The following is a 25914-nucleotide window of genomic DNA, read 5'->3' as shown; positions in this document are numbered from 1 at the left end:
TTTGCGCCGTATCGCGCTCAGAGCCGGGCAGAAAATGCAAACTGTGCTCTGCGAGTGGAGTTACCGCCGAGTTTACATTCCTCGAGGCTTCTGGAGCTGGGACGAGGCGAGGGAACTGCTCATTTCAGCCTTTTTTTTTTTTTTTTTTTTTCAGCTTTAAAACAGGGAAGTGGCTTTTTTGGGGGGGAGCAGATGGTGATTAAAAAAAAAACCCAGAAAACAACGTGGAAAAGGTTCTAGAGGTTTTAAATTTAAAGAATTTTTTTTTTTTTTTATAGACAGCTGGAATAAAATTAGATCTCATTTCCATAAGGCCGATGGCCGTACTTGTGTTTGACAAATAACTCAGTTAATATATACATATATATTATATATATATATATAATATAATACAATACCCTGTGAATGTACAAATTAATGTCCAGTATCTTGGTATGCATGTGGTGGGTTTAACAGGCAATGGGGATATGGGGGATGGATAAAATAAACCTCCCGTGTATCCAAAATCCCTGCTAAATTTGAGCTGAGCCCTTGTAAAAATTATCAGGCTCAGAGTACTCCCCTAAAAAAAATACATATAAAAAAAAGAGGAGAAAATGTATGGAATAAAAACTAGTGAAATGACTGAGTAGTTTGCTTTAATTTTATTTTTAAAATATACAATAAATTATTTAGCATATTATTTATCACACTGAAACCATTTGAGCTCAAGGCAGACGGAGATTATGTTCCTGTTTGTTCAGGACTACAGAGCGTGCCGAAAAATCCAGGCACACGATGCACGCTTCGGCCCTCAGCAAACTGAAAAAATATCTAATTTTTGTTGCCTTCCTATAGAAAAATATGGTTATTTGAAAGGATTAAGAGATTAAAGGATTACTCGATAACAAGGGTTAAAAATCCAGGTCCAGACACAAAAGGGGTCGATAGAAAGGAGGGAATCGCTCTCCCCCCCACAAGCCCTTCCCCACAGCGGCACCAAACCCAGCGCCCGGGTCGCTGCCAACTTTGAGTGGGACTGGGGAGGGGGCAGCGCAGCCCGGGGCTTCGAGCCGGGGAAAGCGGGGCTGCTCCTGGGGAAGGGGCGAGGGAGCAACGCGGGAGCGCGGGGGGACAGGATGGGTGGGGAGCCCTGGGGGACGGAGGATGCTCGAGGGGCTGGCGGACACTGCCAGGGGCTGTGTGCCGCCGGGGACAGGGGGTGGCCGGCAGGGCGGCCAGGGCAGGTGTCTGCACCCGGGGCGGGGTGGCGGGGGTCCGTGGGACGGGGGGTGTCCGTGTGCGGGGTGGGGTGAGGGCGAGGGAGAGCCCCGCGGCCGTGCCCGGGGGATGCCCGGGCCGGGAGCTGGGCCGAGCGGGGCCGGGGGTGCCCGGGGGATGCCCGGGGCGGGGGCGGGCGGTGGGCCCGGCGCTGCCCGCGGCTCCTCCCCGCGCTGCGGTAGCTCCGCACCGGGGCCGCGCCCCCCGCCTCCCCCGCGCCGGGCAGGGCCGGAGGGGCGGCCCCGCAGCCACCGGCCCCGGGGGGGCCGCGCCGCAGCCCCCGCCACCTACCCGCACCATCCGGGGGCCGCCGTCGCGCTGCCGGCCGAGCGGGGCCGGAGCCTTCCTCCTCCTCCTCCTCCTCCACCTCCTTCTCTCCCTCCTCCTCCCTCCCCGCCCCCGCACCGGGAGCGTCCCCGCCGCAACGCCGCCGGTGCCCCGGGCGAGGGGAGGAGGCAGAGGAGGAGGAGGAGGCGGGGGCGGCGGCGATGGGGCCGGGGCGCTGCGGGCTGCGAGGAGGAGCCGTGCCCGGCCGGAGTGGGGCTGCGCCGGGGGGGCGCGGGGGGGATGCCCGCCTTGCTCTGCCGTAGGCGCCGCCCGCCCGCCCCGCTCCCGGGATTTATTTTTAATTTTTTTTTTAATTTTTTTTTTTTTTAATTTTTAGAAAAAAATATTTTTCTTTTTGCTTACCTCCCAAAAATACCTATCGCAACCCCCCGCCACCCCCCAGCCCCGCCACCCCCGCAGCGCACAAGGCCGGCCGGGCGCGGGCTCCGCGCTCCCGTCACCGCCGCCCCGCGCCCCCCGCCCGCAGCCCGGCCCCCCGCCCGGAGCATGGCCCCCGGCAGCGCGACGGAGCCGGAGCGAGGGTGACCGCCCGCGGGGGACACTGGGCTGTGCCGCTGGCCTCGGAGGACTTTTGCTACAATTACCATCATTGTTATTATTATTATTATTATTGGGGTTTTAATTTTTTTAATTCTTTCGCGGGGCAGCGGTTTTTTCCTCCTCCTTCGGCGCGGTGGAAAACACACGTTTTAGACCAAAATCCCAAACCAGCCCATCCATCCTCTTTGCTTTGCGCTTCGCAGCAACTTGGAGCCCGTTAATTGCACTTGGCGATGGTAGGTCCCATGACACTTTCGTTTTCTCTTCTACTTCCCCCCTCTCCCCTTCACCCCCCCGTGTGCGTGTGTTTGCGGGTGCCCCCACGAGCAAAAGTTGCTGCCGGGGAGGGGGCGGCGGGCCGAGTTTAATACGGTGTCGGGGCGGGGGGGAGCGGGGCGGCGGGGGCGGGCGGGGGGAGCTGCCGCCGTCTCTCCTCCCCTGCCCACCCGCCCCGCGGTACCGGGGGGCGGAGGCGGCGGCGGGAGCCGCCCGGCGGGGAGGTCGCGGCGCGGCGCGGGGGGAGCCTCCGCAGCCAGCGGAGGACTGGATGGAGCTGAAAATGGCCGCTAAAAAAGGGGCGGAGAGGCCGCCAGCCGCACCGACTTGAACTTGGAAGTGACGCCCGGGAGGGTCGCGCTCAAGTCCGCGCTGCGCGGGGCCGCCCTGCCCGTGCTGGGGTGGGAGAAGGGAATCACCGTGCTCGATGTGGGGATAAAAACATTGCCCCCGGCCCCGCTGTGCGGGGTTTCGGCCGCTTTCTCCTCCTGCCAGGCCACGGGGGCAGCGCGGCGGCGCGGCCCGAGCCGCCCCGGGAGGATGCGGGGACCGGGCCCGCCTGGCCAAGTTTGCGCGGAGCCGCCGCATCCCGCGGGGACGGGGATGTCCCTGCGGGGAGTGTGCGGGGTGAACCCCAACCGCGGGCGGGGATCGGCCGCGGGGGTCGGCAGAAGTTAAGAGTGGAAATTAGTTGTGCGGGAAGAGGCAATGCGGGGGCTCGTCCCCGCAGAGGGAAGAAAAAAAAAAAAAAAAAAAAAAAGGCCAAAAAAAGCGGTTTTCTTATTTTTGTGGGGGAAAGAAGCAGCGCTGAAGCCGCGGCCCCGCGCCGGGAGCGGCCGCGCCGCGGGTCAGGTCTCTGAAGGGACCGGCGACCCCCGGTGCGGGAGGGGCGCGGGGCGCGGCCCCCCCGGCCGGGAGGTGCCCGGGGATCCCCTTTGTGTTGCGCCCGTGGCGCTCCCCGCGCGCTCTCTAATTAGCGTCATTAGCGGCCGCGATCGGCCGGGGCCGGGGGCTTGCGGAGCGAGAACTTGCGGTTTGGAGTTTGCCGGGTGCGGGCTCCGCTTTTTCCACCTCCCGCTCTTTGTGCGGGGGGGTTGCGGGGCTCCCCGGGGCGCGGGGGGAGCGCGGGGCTGCCAGTGGCGCTTTCTTCCCCCGTGGCACCGTGATGCTGCCGGTGGTTAAATAACGCGGGGGGGGGGGGGATCAGCGTCTCCGCGGGATGAGCGGGATGCGGCGGGGGCAGCGCGGGGCCGGCGGGGCGGCCCCCCCGCACCGGGGCTGGGTGCGGGCAGTAACGACACCACCACCCCCCCGCGCCGGGGCCGCTGCTCAGAAGTTGCACATGAATCTGCAGGGTTTTTTTCTCTCCCATCGCCGGATTGGCTCCGTTTAGTTAAAAAAAAAAAAGAAAAGAAAAAAATAAAAAATAAAGCCCCCAAAAGAAGCAAAGCCGGGCGCTCCGCGCTGGCCGCGCCGGGCCGAGGGGGGATTCGCCGTCCGCGGGGGCCCCGTCCCTCCCCCGCCCCCCCTGCCCCGCAGCGCCTCGGCCCTGCGAGCCAAAGGGGGTTCCTACATCTTTAAATGGGATGTAATATTTTGGGATGGGCTTTTTTCATAACGTCACTTCATTCCTCGCTTTTTTTTTTTTTTTTTTTTTTTTTTGTCTTTTTTTTTTTTTTTCATTTTCTCATTCTTTCTTTCCTCTCTCTCTCCGCTGCCTGGGTCTCGGATGGAGCCGCTTCCCTTCTAACTTCCCCGCCACCCGTGCCTGCAGGCTGGGTGCGGACCCCCGACCCCCCCCGGGGCGAGGATGACCCTTCTGCCTCTTTAAACCGCCCCCCCCAAAGCCCCAAACAAACAACAACAACAAAAAAGCGCTTTATTTTCCAAGCGGGGGGGGGAAATTTTGCTTTTTATTTTTAATTTTTTTAAGGGTTGGTTTGTTTTGGTTTGGTTTCTTTTTTTTTTTCTTTTTTTTTTTTTTAGTTTTTTTGGCGGTGGGGTGGAAGTTGGAATCTTTTTATTTCCTCCTCGGCCCCCCCTCCCGCGGGGCCGCCCCCCCGTGCCCGGCTGCCCCCCCCCGGGCCCCGCAGAGCCGCTCCGGAGGAGAGAGAGAGAAAAAACGCCCGGACTGCTCCAGCCTCCGAAATGACTCAGTAACTTTTACGCCTCGAGTCTCAGCCCTGCAATTAGGCACTTTCCCAGCACGGCTCGGGATGTATTCGTCTCCTCTCTGCCTGACCCAGGTAACCGGGACCCCCCCGCGTCCCCCTCCCCTCATTTTGCTCCTTTCGCCGCAACAGACTTCAGCAGTTGCAATTCCAAAAAAAAAAAAAAAAAAAAAAAAAAAAAGAAAGAAAAAAAAAAAGAAAACCCAAGAAAATGCAACACCTCCCTCCCTAAAAATAATCGTAACAGATAAAGGCGGGTTGGGGCCGTGCAGGGCTGCTCAGAGGAGCCGCGTTCCCCTCCTGTCCCCCTCCCTCGCCTTTTGCAGGGTTTTTTTATGGTGTTTCTGGTGCTTTTTGGGTTTTTTCAGCCTTCACTTTCACTTGGGGCGTGGGGGGGTTGGAAGATTGCGTTGTGGTTTGGGTTTTATTTTTTGTTCGCTGCGTGCAGAGGTGGGTGGTGCGGGGAAGCCGCCGGCTCTGGGGGTGAGGGGGACACCGTGGGGCGCGGGGGGTCCTCGGGGGGCTCGGGGAGCCTGGGGGGGGTCGGCGCTGCAGGCTCGGGCTCGGCCGTGCTGCTCTTGCGTAGCGTGAAACTTTTTCCTTCCCTCCCCGCAGCCGGGCTGCACACGGTGGGGTGCAAGGGGTTGGGGGGCACGGGCACTTTGCTCAGAGCCCCCCAGCCTCGGGACAATGCGCTCCCCGCCGTGCCACGCCGCGCTGGCGGGCAGGGGGGCCGTGCGCGGCAGGATGTGGGGGCACCCCCTCAGCGCGCCGGGCGAGGGGCGATGCCAGCCCCCGCCAGGGTGTCGAGGGACAGCCCCACGCCGTGCTGGGGACACTGGTGTCACCGCAGGCCACGCCGCCGTGGGCCGGTGGCACGCGGCAGGGCGGCGGCGAGCGGGGCGGCCCTGCAAGCCCCCCCAGAGCCGGGACGGCCGCAGGGGAGATTCGGGACCCCCCCTGCCCGCAGCACGACCACTGCGGCTCTGCCTGTGCATTGTGCTTATCGATCGCTGATATTTATTTAATTATTGAGCAGGCAGCTTTCTCTGCCTCGGAACCTGCTCCCTGCTGGCAGGCGCTGCCCGCTCCGGGCCCGGCCTCGTGCTGCCCCACGGGCTCTGCTCGGGGCGGGGGGCTGCTGCAGGACCCCCGCCCTGCCAGCCCCCCCCGGGCACGGAGCTGCGGGCCGGGGCCGGCTCTGCCCCGGGGCCGCGGGGTCCGCGGGGCCGGCCCCGGCTCCCCCCGGCCGCAGCGTGAGGCTGCTGGGGACACGGGCAGGGTGGGCAGCGCCAGGGCTGCTCAGATGACCCTGAGGTGGTGCTCCCTGTTGTGTGGTTGACTTGGCAAGGGTCACACCTCAATCTGGCTTATTTACTTCTCTTTCTTCCTTTTTCTTTTTTTTTTTTTTAACTCTTTTTCTTTCTTTTTCTCTTTCTGTTTTTTTTTTATTTGTACTTTTTTTTTCCCCTTCTAATTTTTCTTTTTAATTTTTTCCTTGCTCTGTTTCTTTATTGCTCGCTTTCTTGCTTGCTTTTTTCTCCATTTTTCCCTCCCTTTTTTTCTTTCTGTTTTTCCCTTTCCTTGCCATCCGGCCTTTCCCACCCTGACTTCATCTCTCTCAGGGGTCCCACCACGTCCCAACCCTCCCAATCTCCAGCTGGTGCTGGGTTGGCAGCGCCTGTTGTTGCCAGCTCACAGCGCTGGTGTGATGTGGGAAGCCGTGCGGTCGCTGGCGGGGTCGGGGCTGCCAGGAGCCCTTCTCCTCACAGACCCGGGCTGTTCCCTGCACTCCTCCTGGCCGACAGAAGGGAGCTGGCTTTTCCTCCGCGGATCCTCTGCGCCGCTGCCCAGGCACGGGAAGGCTCCGGTGTCCTCCCCGTCACCCCGACACGGGCTCAGCTCCGGCCCAGCCCGGCTCGGATGGGAGCAGCCATGGTCCCCAGCTCCGGCCCAGCCGCTCCCGTTGCCGCTGCCGTTCCCATCGCACCCGCGCGGCGGGCAGGCTCGCCCGGGCTCGGGAGCTGCGGATGGTGATGTGGATACATTGGAACGTGCGCGGGAGCCGCCCTGCCTTGGCCTTTGCGCATCGCCCCGCCAGCAGCCCCCGGAGCCGGCGCGGCCCCGCGGCACCCCGCAGGCGGGCGGCCGCCCTCCCCAGCCGGAGCGGGCCCGAGCTGGAGAGCCCGGCGGCACCGAAACAGCCCTGGCACAGGGCTAATGGCCCGGGACACGCTCCTGGCCGTGTGTCCCGCCAGGCTGGAGGGTGGCTCTGTGCCCTGCCCGGCTCTGTGTCCCTGCTTGGGGACTTCCTCCCGCTTCCGCAGCTCACCTCTGTTCCCCCTCGGGGCCAGGCCGGGAAGTCAAGAGGGAGCTGCCGAGATTAGCAGGGAAGCAGCGCCGGAACCGCCGCCACGCACGAGGCCTCACCCTGCCCACGGGGAAGCGGGGCGGGGGCCCGGGGGTGTCCGGCTGCCCAGGCTCCAAAATAACCCTGGAGCTGAGCACCTGCCAGGGACCTGCACGTGTGTCCCCTGGGAGCTGCTGCCCAGAAGCCAAAGGGATTTCCAAAGGGTAACAGTTATCCTTGGCTCCTGGATCCACAGTGGGGGGATATTTGGGATACTTCTTGTGGGGGAATATTGTAAATTTTATGACTGGTGATGCTCCTACACCTCTGGCTCACGCCTGGTACCTGGCAGTGCCCCCAACACAGCCCAGCCCCCCACCCTGGTTCCTGCAGGATGGGAATGAAGTGAGATTGGCGCCATCCTCCAAGGCCACTGCAATGTTGGAAACTGGGCATCCCACCAGGGTCTGGTCAGAGACCCTCTTCCCTCTGCCAGGCTCCATGCCCAGGGGTGCAGAGCTGATTTTGGGTGGCAAAGGCGATGCACCCACACTGCCCGACAAAGAGCCAGTGGCCAGGCACGGACCCCCGTGTGTGCCACAGTCAGCGGCTCGGGATCCGAGGGGCGTCGGGGAGCACCTGGCTAAGCTGGCCTGGCACAAACCTTGGTGCCAGCAAACGGGCACAACTCGGGGCCTGGGGGGTGGAGCTGGGCTGCCAGAAGCATTGCAGCCACGTGGCATGGTCACAGCCACATCTCCAGGCATCCGAGGGGGTCCCACCTCTCCCCGGCCGGGCTCCACACATCACTGGGCTGCCACCACTGCTGCAGGCATGTGGCTGGAGCGGGGAGCTGCCTGCTGGGCACATCCCATGGGGCATCCTTTGGCAAGCCCCCTTCCCAAAAGCTTCTTTTCAGCACCGGTGCTCGCCTCCTCCACCAGTAGCTCCGGAGAACTGGTTTCCAGCCGGGAGCTCAGATCGGCTGCCAAAGGATGGGAGCAGCAAGCCGGGCATGGCGGGGGAAGAGAGGGAAGGTTGCAACACACTTTCAATTCTCCCATCTGCTGAGTATTGTTTGGGAAAAACAATGAGGCTGTTCTTTAAACGCAACCTTCAGGAGATCCTCGCTTTCCCCGCGGCGTCCGCCGTGCCCGCCTGCCCTGGCGAGCCCTGCCCCGCTGCTCCTGCTTGATCCCATCTTAAATCCTCGCCCGGGAAAAACAGATCCTGTTTTCAGGGAGGTTTCTGATGCTGGATCGGAGGGCTGGAACGGGCGTGCAGGGAGGGACGGGGTAAAGCCAGCTGCGTGAGGGGCTGCTGGCTGGCGCTCATGCTGTGCCGCTCTCCCCCTCATCACCTTGAACTTGTCTGGGGCCTGGTGCAGTAAATCAGCTGCCCTTTTTCCAGGTACCTGCCGATTTCTCCCTTCCCTGGGCAGCTTCGCTCTGCCCACGGTTCCCTCCCTGACCATGGTTCAGGCCCGTCATGCCCATGGCTCTCTCGTAGCGGGGCAGGGAGTGATCCCCCCGTGTGCCCAGCGCCGCGGGTGTGCGCACGCCTTTGCAGACTGCTGAACAAAGCCCAGCTGCCAGAGCCCAGAGCCCTGCCCGGAGCTCTTGGAGCAATTGGGATTAGCTCCCTTTTCTATTCCCCTGAGCCTGGCAGGGCTGGGGATGGATGTTAGGAGCTGGAGCCTGATCCTGTTCTGATCCCTTGCAGGGGGAGCTGTGTCATGGACGGTGTGGCCAAGGCAGTGCTGGCGTGGCAAGGCTCGCCGGGCAGAGGAACCATGGCAAGGGCTGGCCCAGGCAGACCTTATCAGGGCACAGCAAAGAGCGAGGAAGGCGGCTCCCTGAGGAGCTCTGGGCAGCCCTGGAATGGGGAGCTCAAGGGCCTGGGGGAGAACTGCCACAGTGGCCCCGAGGCATCCGTCCCAACCCCGGCTGAGAAAGGCAAGGAGGGCCTGAATAGGGGCTTGGTACTCACAGGGAAAGGGAGGGTCCCACCTTTGGAGGTGGTGCAGGCAGGTCCCAGCCAGGCAGAGCTCTCTGGGAATGGCCCCAGAGACAGGGACAGCTTGCCCTGTCTGCTCACCCACCTTCCTTGCCCGATGGTGCCTGTGCCAGCCATCCCTGAGCCTGGCCCCTGGACACATCCCTGCAGCCCAAGGGGTGCCTGTTTTCCCCTCATCACTGCCGTTGTGCCTGCACCTGCTCCTGCCACAAGCCAAGCCCTTGATGGCAGGCTGGGGATGGTGACGGTGGGGAGCATCCCCAGAGTCCCTGACTGGAGGGGAAGAAGGAGAGTTGTCGGGGAGGTACAGTCCCTCCCTGTGAAGCTGGCACACTGCCTGCCACCCCCGGCCGTGCTTGTGGCTCCTCAGCGCAGGGATGGTGCTGCCAGCACAGAGCACCTCCGAGGGGCCTGGCTGGCCATGGGAGGGGGCTGGGGGGGCTGCTGTCCCCATCAGTCCTTGCACCCAAGCTGGGAAGCGCAGGCAGGGCCCTGGGATGGCTCCTTAGGGACCCATGGGGAGAGAATTTCTCCCACAGCACCTTCGGGTGTGCCGGGCAGGTCGAGGCAGGGTGGCGAAGGTGACGGGAGCAGCCGGGGCATCAGTGGGTGCCAAGCCCTGCCAGAATCATGTGGCATCACTGGTGACGTCCACACAGCTGAGGGCTGCTGGTAGGGCTGAGTCTGAGTGGGGCAAAGCTTCATGGTGGGCCAGTAGTGCCCAGTGCCAAATCCTCATGTATTTTTGGTACCAAGATACTATTGGATGCAACAAATTGGTGCAGGCAAAAGCCTGAGCTCAGCCTCCCTCCTGCCCTGGCAGCCAGACACCCTGAGCTCTCACCCTCGAGGCGGGGTGTGCAGACCCCTGAGACGTGCCAGCTGCAGGGAGGGGATGCACAGGGTACCCCCGGGCATCCCGGGGCCTGGCTCGCGCCCGGGCGGGCGGCTGAGCTCGCCATCCGTCACGTCGGCCCTGGGCAGGCATCCCCCGCGGCCGGGCGCTCTGTGCCAGCTTGGCCGGGACCCAACGCCCTGCGCCCGCCGCCAAGACCCGGAGCTTCCCAAGTCCTGGAGAGGAGCTGGGAAAGGATCCCGTGGCTCAGGTGCGGCAGCGCTCACGCGCTGGGGGACCTGGGGCCAGCCACTGCCAAGGATTGATTTCTCAGTTAACTCACCACTGCTCTGAAAGCGCATTAATCCTCCTTCCCCGGCCAGCAGCCAGGGCTGGGCAGCGTTTTGGGTGAAATCCCCAGGTCTGGGCTTTGGGCTGCCGGCCGTGGACGTTGCCTTTCCCACCACCAGCACCACTCCAGCAGCACTGCCTGGCACGGGAACACCGGGATCCAGCCCTCCTGCTGACCCCTCTTCCCTGGGAGCTTATTCAAGTCCATAGCCGGGTGGATTTTTTTTTTTAAACTGGGGTTTTATTTTGTTTTTAAGAAGGCTTTCGCTCTCCTTGCAAAGGGCCCCTGCATTCCCTTCACGGGAAAATGGTATTTGACCGGCTGTTGTCCAAAAAAACCCCCAACATGTTTCTGATCATGAAAAACCAAGAAATATTTTTTGCTTTCAAAGGAAAAAAAAAAAGCCCATGAGAGAGAAATGTTGATTTTCCACACAGACATTTCCCCTTTCCCCAAACCAGCCCTGAAAAAGAGAGGCACCACTGCCCCCTCCACACCCCAGCATATCATTCTGGGGGTACAGTCCCACAGTGGGTGTCACTCAGGGCTCATCTGGGTGCTGGTGGGTGGGGGCAACGCCAAGTGTGTGCCCCTCTCTCTGCTCAGACCCCCTTTTCCAGGTGCTCCCGCAGCTCCCACAGGCATGTGGGGCTGCCGGGAGGACGGCGAGCGCCGGTGACCTGCCGGCTGTCCCCAGGGAGCCACCCATCACCGTGTGCTGCAGAGCCGCCGCCGCCAGCCCGCCTCGCCCCGCTGCCACAGCCGACGAGGCCTCTCGGTCCCACGGTTGCCTGGCGGAGCTGCGATGTGCCGGATCCTGCACCCCCTCCCGCCGTCCCTGGCTGCTGCCCAGCGATTTGGGAAAGCGAGACGGCGCAGGCTGAAATGTGACCCCCGCCACGCTGCGCCGCAAAATCTCCTTTAGTAACCTGTGCGCCAGGACAGCGAGCGCGCGGCGTGAATACCAATGAGGGGAAAAGTGCCGAGTAAAGAGTTTTTGATGGAAATGGCATCGCATGAGAAAGAGAGCGGGAGCGAGCGGGCGGGAGCGCGCCCGGAGCCTGCGCGGGGCGCGGGCACGGCGGGGCACGCACGTGTGCGCACCTGCGGCCGCGGGGCTGGAGGCTGAGCGCGGCAGGGTGCCAGGGTCGTGCCACCCTGGCGAGCACGAGGGAGATGGGAATGGGGGTGACGAGCGGAGGGGGCTGCGGAGCAGCAGCTGCGGGGACACGTGGCAAAGGGTTGCCACGGGCAGGGTGTCCGCAGGGTCCGGGGCACTTCCGTGGCACATCGTGGCCCCGGCCGCAGGGAGCGGCTCCCGTCCCCTGCGCAGCGCGCTGCTGATCAAAGGCGCAGGCGGGGAGGGAGCGGGCCTGTGTGAGCAGCGCCCTGGCCGTGCGCCACCCCACCTTCCCGCTCCGCTCCCCCGGGAGTTTGTTAAACAAATTTCTCTAATTGCACAAGCCAAGGAGTTTGTTGGAGAAAAAAAGCTGGGGAAATTCCCCTCCTCTGGGCCACCCCTTTCCCGCTTCCCCCGGGGCAGCCGGCGCAGAGGGAGCAGGTCCTCCCCGCGACCCCCGGCTCTGCGGGAGGCTGTGACCCCGACGCCTGCGGGGCGCAGCTGCGGGATGTCCTCATGTCACCCCTGCCTACGCAAGGACGTCCCCTGCTCGACCTCTTCGCAGCCGGGTTACGCACATTCCCTCCCGTCCAGCCCCCGGGGTCAGAGCCTGTCACCTAACGCGGTGACACCCAGCACCGCCGCCTGCCCTTCCCGGCTGGCGTTCTCCATCGCTTGGCTGAGCACCCCTGGAAACGGCCTTTGTGAGCCTCCCGTGGGCAGCCCCTGACATCGAATCCCGCCGGATTAGCGAACGTACGGGATAAAAGCCTCGGCTTGGCGGCAGTTCTGTGCCGGGTGGGGGCTGAGGCGGTGGCCCTGCCAAGAAGGGACGATGCGCGGCCGGGTCCTGCCCTGGTTCTCGCTGAGGTCATGGCTATAGATAGGCCGGGAGGGCGCAGCGCCGAGGGCAGGATCCTCGCGCCCTTGCCAGCTGCACCGAGAGCCCTGTGGGCACCCGGGAGGAGACGTGCCAGGGCGCTGGGGGTTGCAGATGAGCGGTTGGCTGGGACAGCCAGTGGCCGTCGCCAGGTGACAATCTGGTGCTGCAGGGTGTGACCCTACACCTGCAGCGATGCTCAGACCCAGCCACTCTCCATCTTCCGTGGTGAGTGCGGTCCTGCAGCCTCCGCTGATGCAGTGACCTGGGGTGGCTTTTTCTGTTGCTTCCCACCGTGTTTCTTTTTTTCTCTGCTCCCAAGCAAATGCCAGGCTGGGGCACCCCCACCCCCAGGGTACACCCCTGGGTGCAAAGCTGCTGGGTCAGGGGTGCAGGGCTAGGGTTTGCCCCCTCCAGCTGCCCAGTCTGGGTGCAGCTCAGCTCCCCGCAGAGCCAGGCAGGTGTGTGCCCAGGGTGCCCCCGCCAGCCCCATGGGGCTCTGGAGCGCCGGGGTGGCTGGGAAAGGCGTTGTTGATGAGGGCACTAAAAATAGAGTGGGACTGGGATCTTAATGGGACTTTGTGGGAAACCTGGAAACATTTTCTCATCCCCATAAATGAGTCCAGATGCATTAACGATGACTGCATCGCATCCTGAGGTACCGCCGGAGGGAACCGGGCCGCGCTCACCAGCTTCCTCGCCTTGCGGTGGGGAATTGGTTGGAGAGAGGAGTCACCAGCAGCAGCCGGGGCCGAGCCGTGACTGCTGTGTCCCACGTGGGGACAGGGACAGGAGCTTGCCCAGCATGACCTTGGTGAGGACCCCAGACCCCATCCCGGGTCTCTGTTGCCCGTGCCCATGGGCGCTCACAGCTGTGCTGGCAGCGTGCAGATGTGCTTGGGTTGCTCGTGGCACCGCGGCCCCGTGAGCTCTCTGGAGCACCCCAGGCCCTGAGGTGGCCAGCGGGGGGGCGGTGAGGTGATGCAGGAGGGCTCCCAGTCCCAGGGCCAGTGGTGCTGGTACCCCAGTGTGCCCCGTGGTGGCATCGAGCTGGTGGGATCCGGCCTGTTGAGGGTTTTTTCCTGTTCCGTCGTGGAGTTGTGACAGGGGTATTGGCTCTCAAAGCGCCGACCCCACGGCGGGACCTTGGACTCCCCTAGAGGGTGGCTCGGGGCCAGCCTGGGCAAGTAGCCCAGGGCGGGTGGCTGTTGGAGCCCACGTCACGAGGCAGGTTGGCACGGCCGTCTCCGCGGTATGGCAGTGTCACTTAGCGGTTACAGCAGCACCGGGAGGCAAGGGCAGTCCCGCCCCGGGCCTCAGTTTACATCCAGGTGGGGAGCAGTGCCCGGCACGGGAGGAGGGCACTCGCCCCCTGCCCAGGCCGGGCTGCTGACCCATCTCGTGGGACACGAGGGGACCGGCCACAGCCACCGGCCTCCGCGCCGGCAGCGCCGAGCCCGGGGCCCGAACAGAGTGCCTTTGTGCAGGTCAGCCCCCACCCACTTCTGTCGCTTGGGAGGCGTCCAAAACCCTCCCGAAATAGGACCCAGCCGGGCTCAGCCTTTGAATTTGCCCAGGAAGGCTCTGCTGAGCTGCCGAAAGCGGATGAACGTTCCCCTTCCACCCCGTTAAACTAGTCCCATCCTTCAGCGCTCGGCTTGCAGGGTCTGGCCAGGATCAGAGCTGACCCTCTGGGGACACGCCCAGCCCCTTTGATCTCCAGGCGCCACCCGTGCCTCAGTTTCTCCGTCTCTCTGTGGAGGGTCCTGGCAGGCTGTCCCGAGCACCCAGGGAGCCGATGAGGTGCTGGAGGAGGGGCTGAGCCTTTGGCACATCCATGGCACTGGGGCTGTGAGGAGGCCATGAACTCTTCACCTCCTGGGCCCCGGGGTGGCTGATCCTCCTGCGAGGTCGCCGATTCCGCAGCAAAAGGCCGGGGCTATTTTTAACCACTGACCTGCTCCAAGGGCTGGATTTGCAGCGGAGTGAGCCCCGGAAACCCATCACAGCGCTGCCCATCATGGGGTGCAGAGATGCCCCCTGTGCCAATCCCCCCCACAGGCACCCCCAGGAGGGAGCTGGGGACACCTCTCTGCACCCCCACACCTTTAGTGGTGTGCGATTAATCCCCCTCGGGAAGGCCAGGACAAAGCAGGCAGGGCTAAAAATACGTTGGGAGGGAACTAAAACCTCCTGCGTCAGGGGCTAAAGCCAGGCTCAGGGCCCTGGGCCTGCTGCGGGAGGCTGGAGGGACCCTTTCTGGAGGTGCCCCCTCCCCAGAGCAAACAGGGTGCTGCCAGCCCCAACACATCTCCTGCCTCAGTTGCCCTCTGTGCTCCTGGGACCAAATTCTATCCCCAGGTCACATCCTGGCAGCTCCCAGGCTAAGACCCTGGGATCTGCGATGGGCAAAGCGCTGGGTCTTGGGCACTGCAGCTCCTGCGTGTGCCAGGAGCAGGGATGGTGGGGACAGGCCACCCCAGGGCCCTGCGCTGACGCAGGGCAGGGCGGAGGAACCAGCAACGCCAGGACCCACTGGCAAAGCCTTTTTTTTTTCCAGTTCCATAAAACATTTCCCTTCCTTGGAGCCCAGGGGGGGGTTTGGCTGGGAAGCCACGTGGCTCTGGTGCTGCTGGCCACGCGATGCTTCCCAGGACGAGGTGGCATCTCCTTGGCCATGGGCTGGGTCCCCTAGTGCTGCTTCCAGACCTCTCCAGGTCTCAGCAGTCACCATCGCATCCTGCCTCTTCTGTGGGCTGGCCTGGCAGGTGACATGCCTCAGTTTCCGTATTTTTGGAAAGGCAGCGCCTCACCCTGGGGGCAGGTGGGGTCACCCTGGGAAAGTGGCTGCGCCGTCGGCTCCCAAACCCCAAAGGGGACGCACAGAGACGGCCCCTGAGGAAACTGAGGCACCTGGAAAGTCAAAGTGAGTCTCCAGGAAGGCAGTGAGTGGCTTTGGGCTCTCACACAATCCAGTCTCCCTCAGCAGAACCTCCTGGCTCCTCCACCACCCAGTGCTAGCCGTGTTGCTACCATGTACATCCCTGGGGCATCCGTACCCCTCCCTGCATGCTGGGCACGCTGCTCCCCCGTTTGGGGTGCATTTAGGAAACCCGGGGACCGGCAATGCCAGTTGTTGCTGGGCTGGGGGTGCACGCAGGCAGACCAGAGGCGGTGCTGGGCACGGTGTCGGGGCACGTACCCTGCTGCCGGAGAGCCCCCTCCGGCTCCATCCCACCTGGGCCACCCCCAGCTGCCGTCTGCGGGGCGGGCTGCGCTGGCTGGCGGGGGCCCAGGCAGCGCTGGCACCGGAGCCCGGGGCTGCCAAGAGAGCTGCTTTTCTTCCTGATGTTTTCCAAAGCAACTGGCAGGTTCCCTGCCGCCGCGGCCTCCTGTGACCCGCGGCCTCGGCGCGCTCCCCGCGCCCCCGCTCGCAGCCGCAGCACCTGCGAGGGCGAGCGCCGGCACCGCTCCCGCCCCGGCACGTAGCACGGGCAGGTGGGCACCGGCCCGGCCCCGGGGGCGGCGGGCACCTGCCTGCTCCGGGGGGGCTCAGAGGACCAGGCGGGGCAGTTTTGGGCAGGTGTGGGGACCCCAGGGCGGCTCAGCGAGGGGTGCACGGTCACCGTGGTCCCGGGTGCGTGGTGAGCACCGGGGGCTGTACGAGCCCACCCATCCCCTCCGGGGCTGATCCTGAGCGGGGCTGAGCATCACGGCAGCAAATGAGGGGGGGAGCCCCTCTCTGCCCCATATGTGCTGACCCTTCCACCAGAACCCAAAATGGGAACACCCCAGCCCACCCACAGTCCCCGGCCACGTGTGGGTGCTGGCTGGGGGATGCTCTTGGCTCTGGGGGGAAAAGAATGGCAGGATCTGGAGAGAGAAACTGTGAGGAGGCTGCACCCCCACCTGTGCCAGTGTTGCCAGCCAGGTGCCCTGGGCACCCAGGCTCCGTGCCCCAGTGTGGGCTGCAGGAGGGGTTTTGCAAGTGAGGGGCTGGGTCAGCCAGGAGCTAGGGGGGAACATGGCTGTAACAGAGTGTTCTGCCCCACGGGCAGCTGTGTGCACAGCAGGGCCTGCACAGCTCGTACCTGCCCCGGGAGCCTCAGCTGCCCCCGTGCCCCCTCGCTGCCCCGCCCCAGCGCAGCGCTGCCGCTCTCTTTTCCGGGCCGGGGAAACGCGTTCCGATGCAGAGCAGGCTGGGACGCCCGGCCGCGCCACACCGGCGAGCAGCAAAAATTATGAATAAGCTCTTGTTAATAAATACTTTATGATGAATCCAAATAGATTTCCTCCTCTGGAGCAATTATTGCAAAATGGGCTCTAATAGGGTGCAGGGCGGCCCCGGGAAGGGCTGGGTGCCTTTCAGGGCCTAAGTGCCTCCTTCCATCCCCTCTAATGAGCACTTCCCAATCATTTGCATCTGTCTCGGCAACAGGTCTCATTACCAGGTTAACTCATTACCCAGAGCCGCTTCGGCGAACAGTTATAAGCGGCTACCGGAGGCTCCGGTCCGTGCTAAGGGCATCTGCGGGCTCTGATGAGGAGAAAGCAAGTTCCCGCTGTGCCCTTTTAAGGTACTGGGATTTTCAGGGTTATTGGAACCTCTGTAGTCGCATCCCCCCCTGCCACCATGCCAAGGCTTCTCATGGGGGCACGGAGCCCGGTGCCCGACTTGCCAGCCCCTGCCCGGGCTCGCAGGGCCGCGGGGAGCGGGACCTGGCAGGAGCGGCGGCTGTGCGAGCCGGCAGCGCTTCGGAGGTGTGCGGCTGCTGGAGGGGCGGCTGAGCATCCTGTCAAGGAGTAAACCCTGTGTGGTCCCTGCAGGGCTGCCACGCAGCGAGGCTGTCCCGCATCGCGCCCTGCCCGCGGTGGGGATGGCATCCCGCTCCTCCCCGCAGCCGAGGCCGTGCTGCTGGGGAGCAAAACCGACTGCCGAGGTGTCTGACCCCTCCCGTCCCGCTCCTCCTCCTCCTCCGCCCCTCACCCCAGCGCCTCCCCCGTGAAAACTGCTCGGGAATTTCCTGAGGAAACGGTTTTTTTTTCATAGGAAAATTCAGGCTGTTTCGCTGAGTGCGACCTGTTTGGACAAGGCGCTGGAGCAGAGGATGCTCGGAGGGTGGCCAGCCCATGCCGCGGTGCCCGTGCCAGGTGCTGTGTCCCTGCGTGGCACGGAGCATCCCTCTGTCCCCGGAGTGCAGAGCCCCAGAAGAGACAGCGCCTCAGCTGTGCCCCTTCCCAATCCCTGGCACTGCCAAACTCTGAGCTGCACAGGAGTTAATCCTCCATGCATGCCCAGCTCCACACAGAGTGTCCGTCCTTCCTCTTCCCACTCCGTCGCAAAACAGCCAGACTTGACCCGTGCCTCAGTTTCCCATCACAGCACATGGCATGGAAAACCAGCGCTCCAGCAGCCCCTGGAAAGGGGGTGCAGGGGGGCCCGGAGTGGGGCCGGCAGCACCAGGCACAGGCGTGCTCCTGCCTGGGTTGCAGGGCTTTACAAGCCTGGGTTGGATGAGGCCCAAGCGCAAGCTCTGCTGCCAGATTCCCATCCGGAAATGCCCCGGGAGCAGCCTCGTCTGGGGTATTGCAGCACGTCTCTGCTTCCCAGCCCCGCAAAGGAAAAACAGCAGGAGAAACACTTAACCAGTCTTTTGCCGGCACTCGGGCTGCTGGGCTGGGAACGTGGGACTGGGACGGACAGACAGACACATCCCTGCCTCTGCCCTCCCGAGTGGATCCGGTGCGAAGCCGGCCGGTGCCCGCCGGGACGGCGTGCCTGGCCGCGGGGCTCAGTGCCTGCGCGGCAGGGGACGGTCCCCGCGTCCTTTAGCGTGTCCCCTCAGCCGCCCACAGCCCTTGCCGTGTGCTTGTCCTGGTGCCCCCCAGCCGCCCTCGCCTGCCCCGCTAAAGCGGCTTAACCGCGGCATCGCGGCGCGGGTTAAGCCGGGCGGGAGGGAAAGTTGGCGAGCGGCTCATCGGCTTCGGGCGCAGCTCCCGGCCTGCCCTAATCCCCGGCAGCTCGTGGGGGCTGCGATGGCTTCGGGGTCACCGAGGGCTGCAGGGGCTTCTGCACGCAGCGCGTTTCTGGAGGGGCTCGGTTGTGGGTCCAAGTGAGAACTGCGAATTCTCGGCACCGTGGCGGCGGAGGGCAGAGCCTGGGGTTTGCTGCTGCCGTGCCGAGGAGAGCGCCGAGCAGCACCCGAGGGTGCTGCCTCACCCAACCCAACCCGGATAACCTGGTTCCTGCCACGCTTCCCTGCAGTGGTGCCTGGGGTGGCACTCCCCAGGCGGGAGAGCGGGGATGGGGACAATGCGCGGTGTCCCCCCGGCCCTGCGGCCAGCCCTGCCGCCGGCTGCCTGCGGAGGGTGGCGGGGCCAGGGGATGGCAGCAATTTGTCGGGCTCGTCTGAATAACCGGCCACCAAGGAAGATCAGCCGCCCACCGCCCCGGCCAAGTATTGTTTTTGGAACTCACTGCTGCTTTTTTCGGCTCCTGTCTTACTTTTCTTTGACCTTCTTCCCTGATTTAAGACACATGCCCAGCCCTTGCCCAGCTGCACTGAATTAGCGGCTGCTGCTGGGGAGGGAAGAGGGAACCAGACCCTGTGGCGGTCCCGGGAGCAGCCGGTGGGGACAGGTTCCCCAGGCAGAATCGGGTCCTCCACGCAAAGAGCGATTCCTCTGGCAGGATGAGCCCCCTGGGCAGGGACGGCTCCCCAGGGTTGGGATGGGTTTGCCTGCAGATTTGGGTCCCTATAGGTACAATGGGGACAGTGAGGGCACAGTCCCCTGTCCCTTGTTGGGCATGGGAGGGACACCTGTGGGGCCACAGCTTTTTGTCCAGAGAGGGGCTGGTGGCCCCCAGAGGTGGCAGGGTCTGTCCCATGAGGAAGGATCTGTGTGTTCAGGGACTTTTGGGGGGTTAGTGGGGCTGTGCCAGGGGTTGGGGCTGGCAGTTCCTGGTGTCTGTGCTGGGTTCAGGGACAGTGGGGTCTGCACTGGGATGTCTGTGCCAGGTCACAGCAGGGTCCGTGTAGGGGTCACTGGTTCAGGGGACACCCAGGGACTCACACTTGCTGTTGTCAGGGTTTGTGCTGAGGGAGTAGATTTAGGGTTAATGGGATCTGTGCTGATCTTGGGAACAAGTGGGAGTTAGCAGGGTCTGTATGGGGCTGATCCTTGCTGGGAAACTGTTTCAGGGGACATTGTTCCCTCCAGGCAGGGTTACTCTGGGACACAGCTGCTTTGCCAGGGAATGGCATCGCTGCTCCGCGACGAGTGGGGCCGGATCTGGAGCGCTCACCCCATCCCCCAGCCACAGCTCTGTCCTTTCCCAGCTCCTGCCCGTGGCCACCTCCTCACCTCAGAGCAGCACTTGCCCTTGGCACCCTCCCCAGGCATGACCCTGTGGCATGGCGGTGTCAGTTGTCACCAGCCAACCCCTCTCAGCCCTGACACCCTGCAGCAGGAATCCAGCTGGACTCCTTCATCCTCCTCCTTCTCCTCCCCACAGTCATGAGGGACCCCAAGGGCCAAATCCTGTCCTTGGGGACCAGCTTGGTGCTGCCCTGGCTAGACACAGGGATGTTCAACCCTCTGCCTGCTGCTTTCCAAGCTGTGCTGCTCCTCACCAGGAAGGCTCTCAACACCTTTCCATCCCATGGTGGGGTTGTGGGCCCCCAGCCAGGAAGCAGTGATTTTCCAAATTGGAAAAAAAAATGGGATGCGGGAAGGAGGGGCCAGGGATGGGGATGCATTTTCCTTGTTTTCTTTTTGGGGCTGGACTCATCCAGCAGCGCTCACCAAATGGAAAAAGGCAGTCAGAGCACGTCTTGTGTGCCGGGCCAGGCGCCAGCTGCCGGGCTAGCTGCAACTGGGGCAAACTGGGGGAGTTTCTCACTGGTCCAGAGGGAGTGGAGAGGTCCAAGGCACCCACAGCTTGAGAGAGAGCACCCAGCATGCTGCAGGCATGGGGGACCCGACACTGGGGTGTTGTGGTCTGGCAGCGCCTGACGCCAGCACAGTGGTGGGCACAGTGTCAGCTGGGATTTCAGGTGGGATTTCTGCACCTGGAGGTAGCAGATCCTGCCAAGGGGAGAGGGTCCAGGTTCTGCTGAGGTGGCCAGCCTTGTACAGGCCTGTGCCTTTACGGCACTGGTTCCAGTATTGCCCAGCCACTCCCTGCAGGTTGTTGGCCTGGGAAAACTGCAGCGGGTGGGATTTATGGAGGTCTGCTGGAATGGGAATAACCTCGCTCTGTGGTGAGAGGACCCCCAGCCCTGGTAGGCCCGTGCCTCTGCCACAGCTTTTTTTCTGGTTGCACTGGAATGCAGCCCAGTGGGAATGAGCCTGGCAGGTCCCCAGGGCTCCACAGCCACCTCGGGAGGGAGCTTGGAGGGACTCGGCCAGGAGTGACCCCCTGTTCCTCTGCTCCCACAGGATGAGTTCCACCCCTTCATCGAGGCGCTGCTCCCCCACGTCAGGGCCTTTGCCTACACCTGGTTCAACCTGCAGGCCCGCAAGCGCAAGTATTTCAAGAAGCATGAGAAGAGGATGACGAAGGATGAGGAGAGGGCGGTGAAGGACGAGCTGCTGAGCGAGAAGCCGGAGGTGAAACAGAAATGGGCCTCGCGCCTCCTGGCCAAGCTGCGCAAGGACATCCGGCCCGAGTGCCGCGAGGACTTCGTGCTCTCCATCACGGGCAAGAAGCCCTCGTGCTGTGTCCTCTCCAACCCCGACCAGAAAGGCAAGATGCGCCGCATCGACTGCCTGCGGCAGGCGGACAAGGTGTGGCGGCTGGACCTGGTCATGGTCATCCTCTTCAAAGGGATCCCGCTGGAGAGCACCGACGGCGAGCGCCTGGTCAAGTCGGGCCAGTGCACCAACCCCATCCTCTGCGTCCAGCCCCACCACATCAGCGTCTCTGTCAAGGAGCTCGACCTCTACCTGGCCTACTTCGTCCGTGAGAGAGGTGGGTGCTCGTCTGCCTGCAGAGCAGAGCCTGGCTGTGCCCTGCCACAGCCAGCTCTGGGGGGTTTGTTTTAGCTTTCCCTCCCCATCTGTCCCACGCCCATCTCCAGCTGGGGACACTGCTCCCCAACACCTTTCCCATTGCAGACCTTGCAGTGCTTCCCTCCCCAGACTGCTTCTTGGGTGGGTGCCCCCTGGCCCCTCTCCCCCAGCCAGGACTGATCCCAGCTGCCCAGGAGCAGGAGCACACAAAGGTCCCTGAGGATGCTCCTGTCTCTGAGCATTCCCAGCATGGAGTTTTGGGGGTTAAACCCAGAGCTAACCGCACATCCTGTGCCTAGCTGAGAGGAGTGGCTGGGCAGCCCGGGCAGGGAAGGGGCAGCCTGTTCCTGGTGCATCCCCAAGGGCTGGAGCTGGAAGAGGTCCAGCAGTGCCCATTTGCCATGGACTATGGTGCCAACCCCTCGATACCAGAGCAGGGACGGGGCAGCGAGGCTGGCTGGGCAGGGCACAGCAAAAACATTGGTGGGGGCAGCTCCTGCTGTGCCCTGAGGGGATGCTGGTCCTGGCCCTTCACCTGCCTGGGCGTGCCAAGGACTTGCAGGGAGAACTGGCTGCTTTCATTGCAGCAAGGATGGTCAAATCTCCTCTAAAAGCCGTCAGTCAAAAGGGGGAAACTGAGTCACGGCATGCAGCACAGGCAGCAGGCCGCAGTTTGTGTCCCTGAGCCATTGTCCTCACCACCACCTCACGTCACCGCCCCGCATGCTGGGAAGGGGAAGCTCATATGTAGGGATTTTACCTGGGCAGGTTTGTTGTCCCTGGCTGGTGACATGCTGGCACAGAAATGCTGCCAGCAGCTTGGGGTCCCCCGCAGACCCTGCCCTCTGCCAGCACCCCCAGGTGTGTGAGGAGCCAGGGGAGATGCTGTGTGAGCCCAGCTGAGGGCCGGGCTGCTGCACAGGTGGATTCACAGACAGCAGGATCTGTGACTTGCAGCCCTAGGGGCGATCAAGGGTCTCGGCCACCTCTGGCCAGGCCAGGCTACCCAGGTGTGTGGGGGTAGCAGGACATTGGGCCCCTCCTGGCAGCACCTCCTGCCCATGCCCACAGCACGAGCTGATGTCCCCTGGCCCCCTGAGCCCACCTTCATCAGCACCATGGCAGGGGGAACGTGGGCTGTGGCTCTTTGCATGGTACTGGCCAGAGCCCAGGGACAGACAGTGATACCACAGAGGCCACTGTGGTGCCAGCAGTGCCAGCAAATCAGGTGCCAGTGTTGTGAATCATGGTGGGCACACACTCTGCCCAGCCATTCGTGGGCTATGCTGGGTGTCACTGGGGAAACTGAGGCAGAGCGGGCATGTGACCTCCCCCACTACCCAGGGAAGGGGTTTGGCAGGACTACTAGGCCCTCGTGGCTTTGGGGAAAATGGGGTACAGCCTCGAGCAGGGAGTAGCCAGGGCCAGACCCTACCCAGGGCCCAGGTGGGACCCTGGGCTGGCGTGGGGCACATCTGTGGTTGCACACACGTGTGCAGCCAGGACCTGCCTGCCCAGCCGTGTCCCTGTGTGTGAGCACGTGTGCTGCCAGCACCTGTGCCCACGCACGTGACTCGCCCGCTCCGTGGCACCAAGGGACCCAGCGGGGCACTGGGAAAGGGGGGTGCTCTGCTGGGAATGGGCGCCCAGGGCGCAGGCTGGGGGTGTGGGTGTCTGTGCACCTGGGCAGGGAATGGGGTGGCATGTACCGGGCTGAGACGTGGCCGTGCCAGGCTGACCTGGGGTGCTGCATGCTGGAATGGGGGCACCCTGTACTGACTGGGATGGGGTTGCTGCATACTGGGCTGGACTGGGGGCACCTTGTCTTGTGCTGGCTCAACTGGAGGTGTAGTGCCACACTGGGCTGGAGTATACCCTGGACTGGGCTGAACTGGGAGCACCCTGATGCCGGACTGGGAGCCCTACAGTGGCCAAGCTGAAGGCAGGAACCAGAACCCCCACAGCCTCTGCAACGGGGTCCCCATTGCCCTGGTGTGCCTCACTGGGGTGCTGTGCTGGCAGCCTCCCTGGCCATGCTGTGTCCAGCTGCTGTCCCCAGGAGGTGGCTGCCCCTCTCCCACCCCCCGCCCCTCCACCGGCGACCTTGACCCCAGTGTCTGGGTCCCCAGCAGCCGCAGTCACCTGACTGTCTAATTGGGAACACAGCGGCTGTAAATACTCTCTGATAAGGCCTGGCAGCCTCTCACTTTCACTGTTAAGGTCGCTCTGGCCCTGGTTAAGGGGGACCAGCATGGGCCAGGAGCAATAGCGTGGGACCCCTGGGGTGCTGCAGTGTGCTGGGTGATCGGCATGGCCTGGTCCCAGCCCAAGGTGGGCATGATCAGGCTGTGGCTGATGGGAGGGGTCTCCAGCCTCTCACCTTGGTGGAGAAACTGAGGCAGGGAAGAAGCCACCGCATCGATGGGACCCTGCATAGCGTCGCCGGGCTGCTGACAGCACTCGAGGGGTGCTAGGGGATCACTGTACCACAGCCTTTGCGGGCTCAGGGAGCTTCTCCCCGCCCGACATGCTGCCCTCCCGCCCCCTCCTACCTGCTCCTGCCCGGCACACTGCCCGTTCTTACCTGCCCCCTCCTGCCGGATTCCGCCTCCTCCCTCCTTCCTGCTCCCTCCCGCCTGTCCCCTCCTGCCCGCTCGGCCTCCCCTCACCCGCCCGCTCCATCCCAGCCCCAAGGGCAGGGGGCCGGGGGTCTGACCGCGCAGGGCCCCCCCGGCCGGGCGGCCCGGGCTCCCCGCAGCCCCCGCAGCCCCGTTATCAGCCCGAGCACGTGCGCCCGCGCTCCCCCGCCCCCGCCGCCCGGTTTTGCCGGTGTCAGCACAATTTCCCAGCCGCTGCTCTGGCAACGCCGGGGAGGGGGGATGGAGGAGCCCCCGGCCCTGCGCTCTCCTCCCGCGGTCTGGGGCAGCCTTGGCAGGGGCTGAGCGTCCGGACGGACCCCTCCGGGCCCATGTCAAAGGCGAGCTCTGCCCCTCGACTATTCCCCCTGTCCTCGGCTTTCCGTGCCCCCGGCTGGGCAAACTGAGGCAGGACTTGTGCCAGGCTGTGGGGAGGTGCCGTCCCAGCCCTGCTGGCCCCGGGGGTGGCCGTGGGGTGCAAGGAGTGCCCTGCGCCTGGGTTCTCCCCAGAGCAGCACCGGCCCTGCTCCCATCCTGCACCTAGCCCTGCGACCGCCACCCCCGGTACCTTTTGGGCAGGATAGGAGCAGGATGGGTGCGGGATTGGAGCAGGGTTTGCTGAAGGATGACTGCTGGATGTGAGCAGGGCTGGATGCAGGATGGATACAGGACAGGAGCAGGGCTGGATGCAGGATGGAAGCAGGGCTGGATGCAGGATGCAAGCAGGGCTGGATGCAGGATGGGTGCGGGATGAGTGCGGGGCTGGGTGAGGGCTGGGCTGTGCACACCGCAGTGGGGGAGGGGACGGCGCTGCAGCCCAGAGCTGGGTGTGCGGCGGGGGGGGGGGGGGGCGGCGGGGGGGCTGGGGGGAGCTCGGAGGTCGCTGGTGAAAGTCAAAAGCATTGCAGTAAAATGGTAATCAATCTCCCCAGCCGATGGTGCCAGGACCTTCGGAGCATTACGGAGAGATTCCTCCTAGCAGCTCCTGTCGGCAGCAGCCAGTCTGGGGTGGGAGGGTGGAACAGTGCCCCCCTCCCTGCACCCTCCCACTAGTGCTCCCCACCTCCATGGGCTCCCTTGCTGCGCTCTCGCCATGGTGGCTCCATCCCTGCAGCCCCATCTATGCATCCTTGTATCCCCATGCTGGTAGACACCATCCTTGGACCCCACCCTACTCCCAGCCAGGCTTCCAGAGCCGGGAGAGGCAGAACAGGGGCAGTGCTGGCCTCTCACACTCTCTGAGGTTCTCTGCAGCCCCCTCCCCAGCCGTCATGCTCAGCAGGGCAGGGGGTCCAGGCTCTGTCCTGCAGTGAGCTTTTCCTGGCAGTGCCCCTTGGCTGAGCCCCCAGGCCAAGCGGGGTGGGAGCAGATGGGTGCCCAGGGCAAGCAGGCAGTGGGCCCCAGGGTGGCATTGAGCTCCTGGCCCCAGCCATGCCGCTGCCAGTGGACAGGACCTGGGGGGAGTCAGGGACCCCCGCGCTGTGCCAGCATCTGCGTCTCCCACCACCTGGCAGCCCCTTATCTCCCCTCACCAGCCTCACCGCTGGGTGCGGCGCGAGGCAGATGGCACCAATCTGCCGGGGAGCCCGTGCCAGGGCTCTCGTCCCAGGCGCGCTGCGGCCGTGCCAGGCCGTCCGTGCCAAGCGTCTGCTCAGCCCCTCCAGATGGAGGGGCAGGCGTTTCCCCGGGCACTGCCGCTCTACCAGCCCCCGCGCAAATATTTATCGCCAGGGTCATGAGAAGATTGATGGGGTTCACAATATTTGGGATCTGTCATTTGCAGAGCTGGGCACCGGCAGGCAGGCAGGCTGGAGAGCCCCCCAGCACACAGCTGAACACGAGCAAATCCTCCCCCTGTTCCTGGTGTCTCTACTCCCAGCCAAACAGCCAGGGAGGCCGGAATTGAGGGGAACGAGGTAGGCAGAGCCCAGCAAGTCCAGGAGACCCCCCCGGAAAAGGGCACATGGGTATGAGAGAATCCGTAGGGGCTGGGCTCCGAGCCCCAGGGCTTCGTGCTGCAGAAGTGGGATGGGAGGGGGCTCCCCAGGGTGCCACCCCCCCGCCACCCCCGTCTTCTGCAGCGTCACTGCCCGGGGTGCCGCCGCTCCTGGGCCC

At 63.8% G+C, this 25914-nt stretch overlaps 1 protein-coding gene across 3 annotated transcripts in view; it reads left to right on the top strand.

Annotated features, from left to right (window-relative positions):
• The first annotated feature begins 2107 nt into the window (after positions 1–2107).
• NFIC (nuclear factor I C) overlaps positions 2108–25914 on the top strand; it is a 38838-nt gene continuing 15031 nt past the window's right edge. Inside the window, exons 1-3 of one of the 3 annotated variants that reach the window (XM_031507092.2) lie at positions 2108–2384; positions 4411–4670; positions 20591–21122. In XM_031507092.2, the coding sequence (XP_031362952.1) occupies positions 4641–4670; positions 20591–21122 (562 nt within the window). In that variant the 5' untranslated portion in view covers positions 2108–2384; positions 4411–4640. The remainder of the gene's footprint in view (positions 2385–4410; positions 4671–20590; positions 21123–25914) is intronic. The other 2 variants (XM_021528230.3, XM_021528229.3) reach the window with 2 other exon arrangements.

Source organism: Lonchura striata, chromosome 28 (genome assembly GCF_046129695.1).
Source record: "Lonchura striata isolate bLonStr1 chromosome 28, bLonStr1.mat, whole genome shotgun sequence".
NCBI classification, from domain to species: Eukaryota; Metazoa; Chordata; class Aves; order Passeriformes; family Estrildidae; genus Lonchura; species Lonchura striata.
This window is presented reverse-complemented; position numbering and strand designations above follow the sequence as displayed.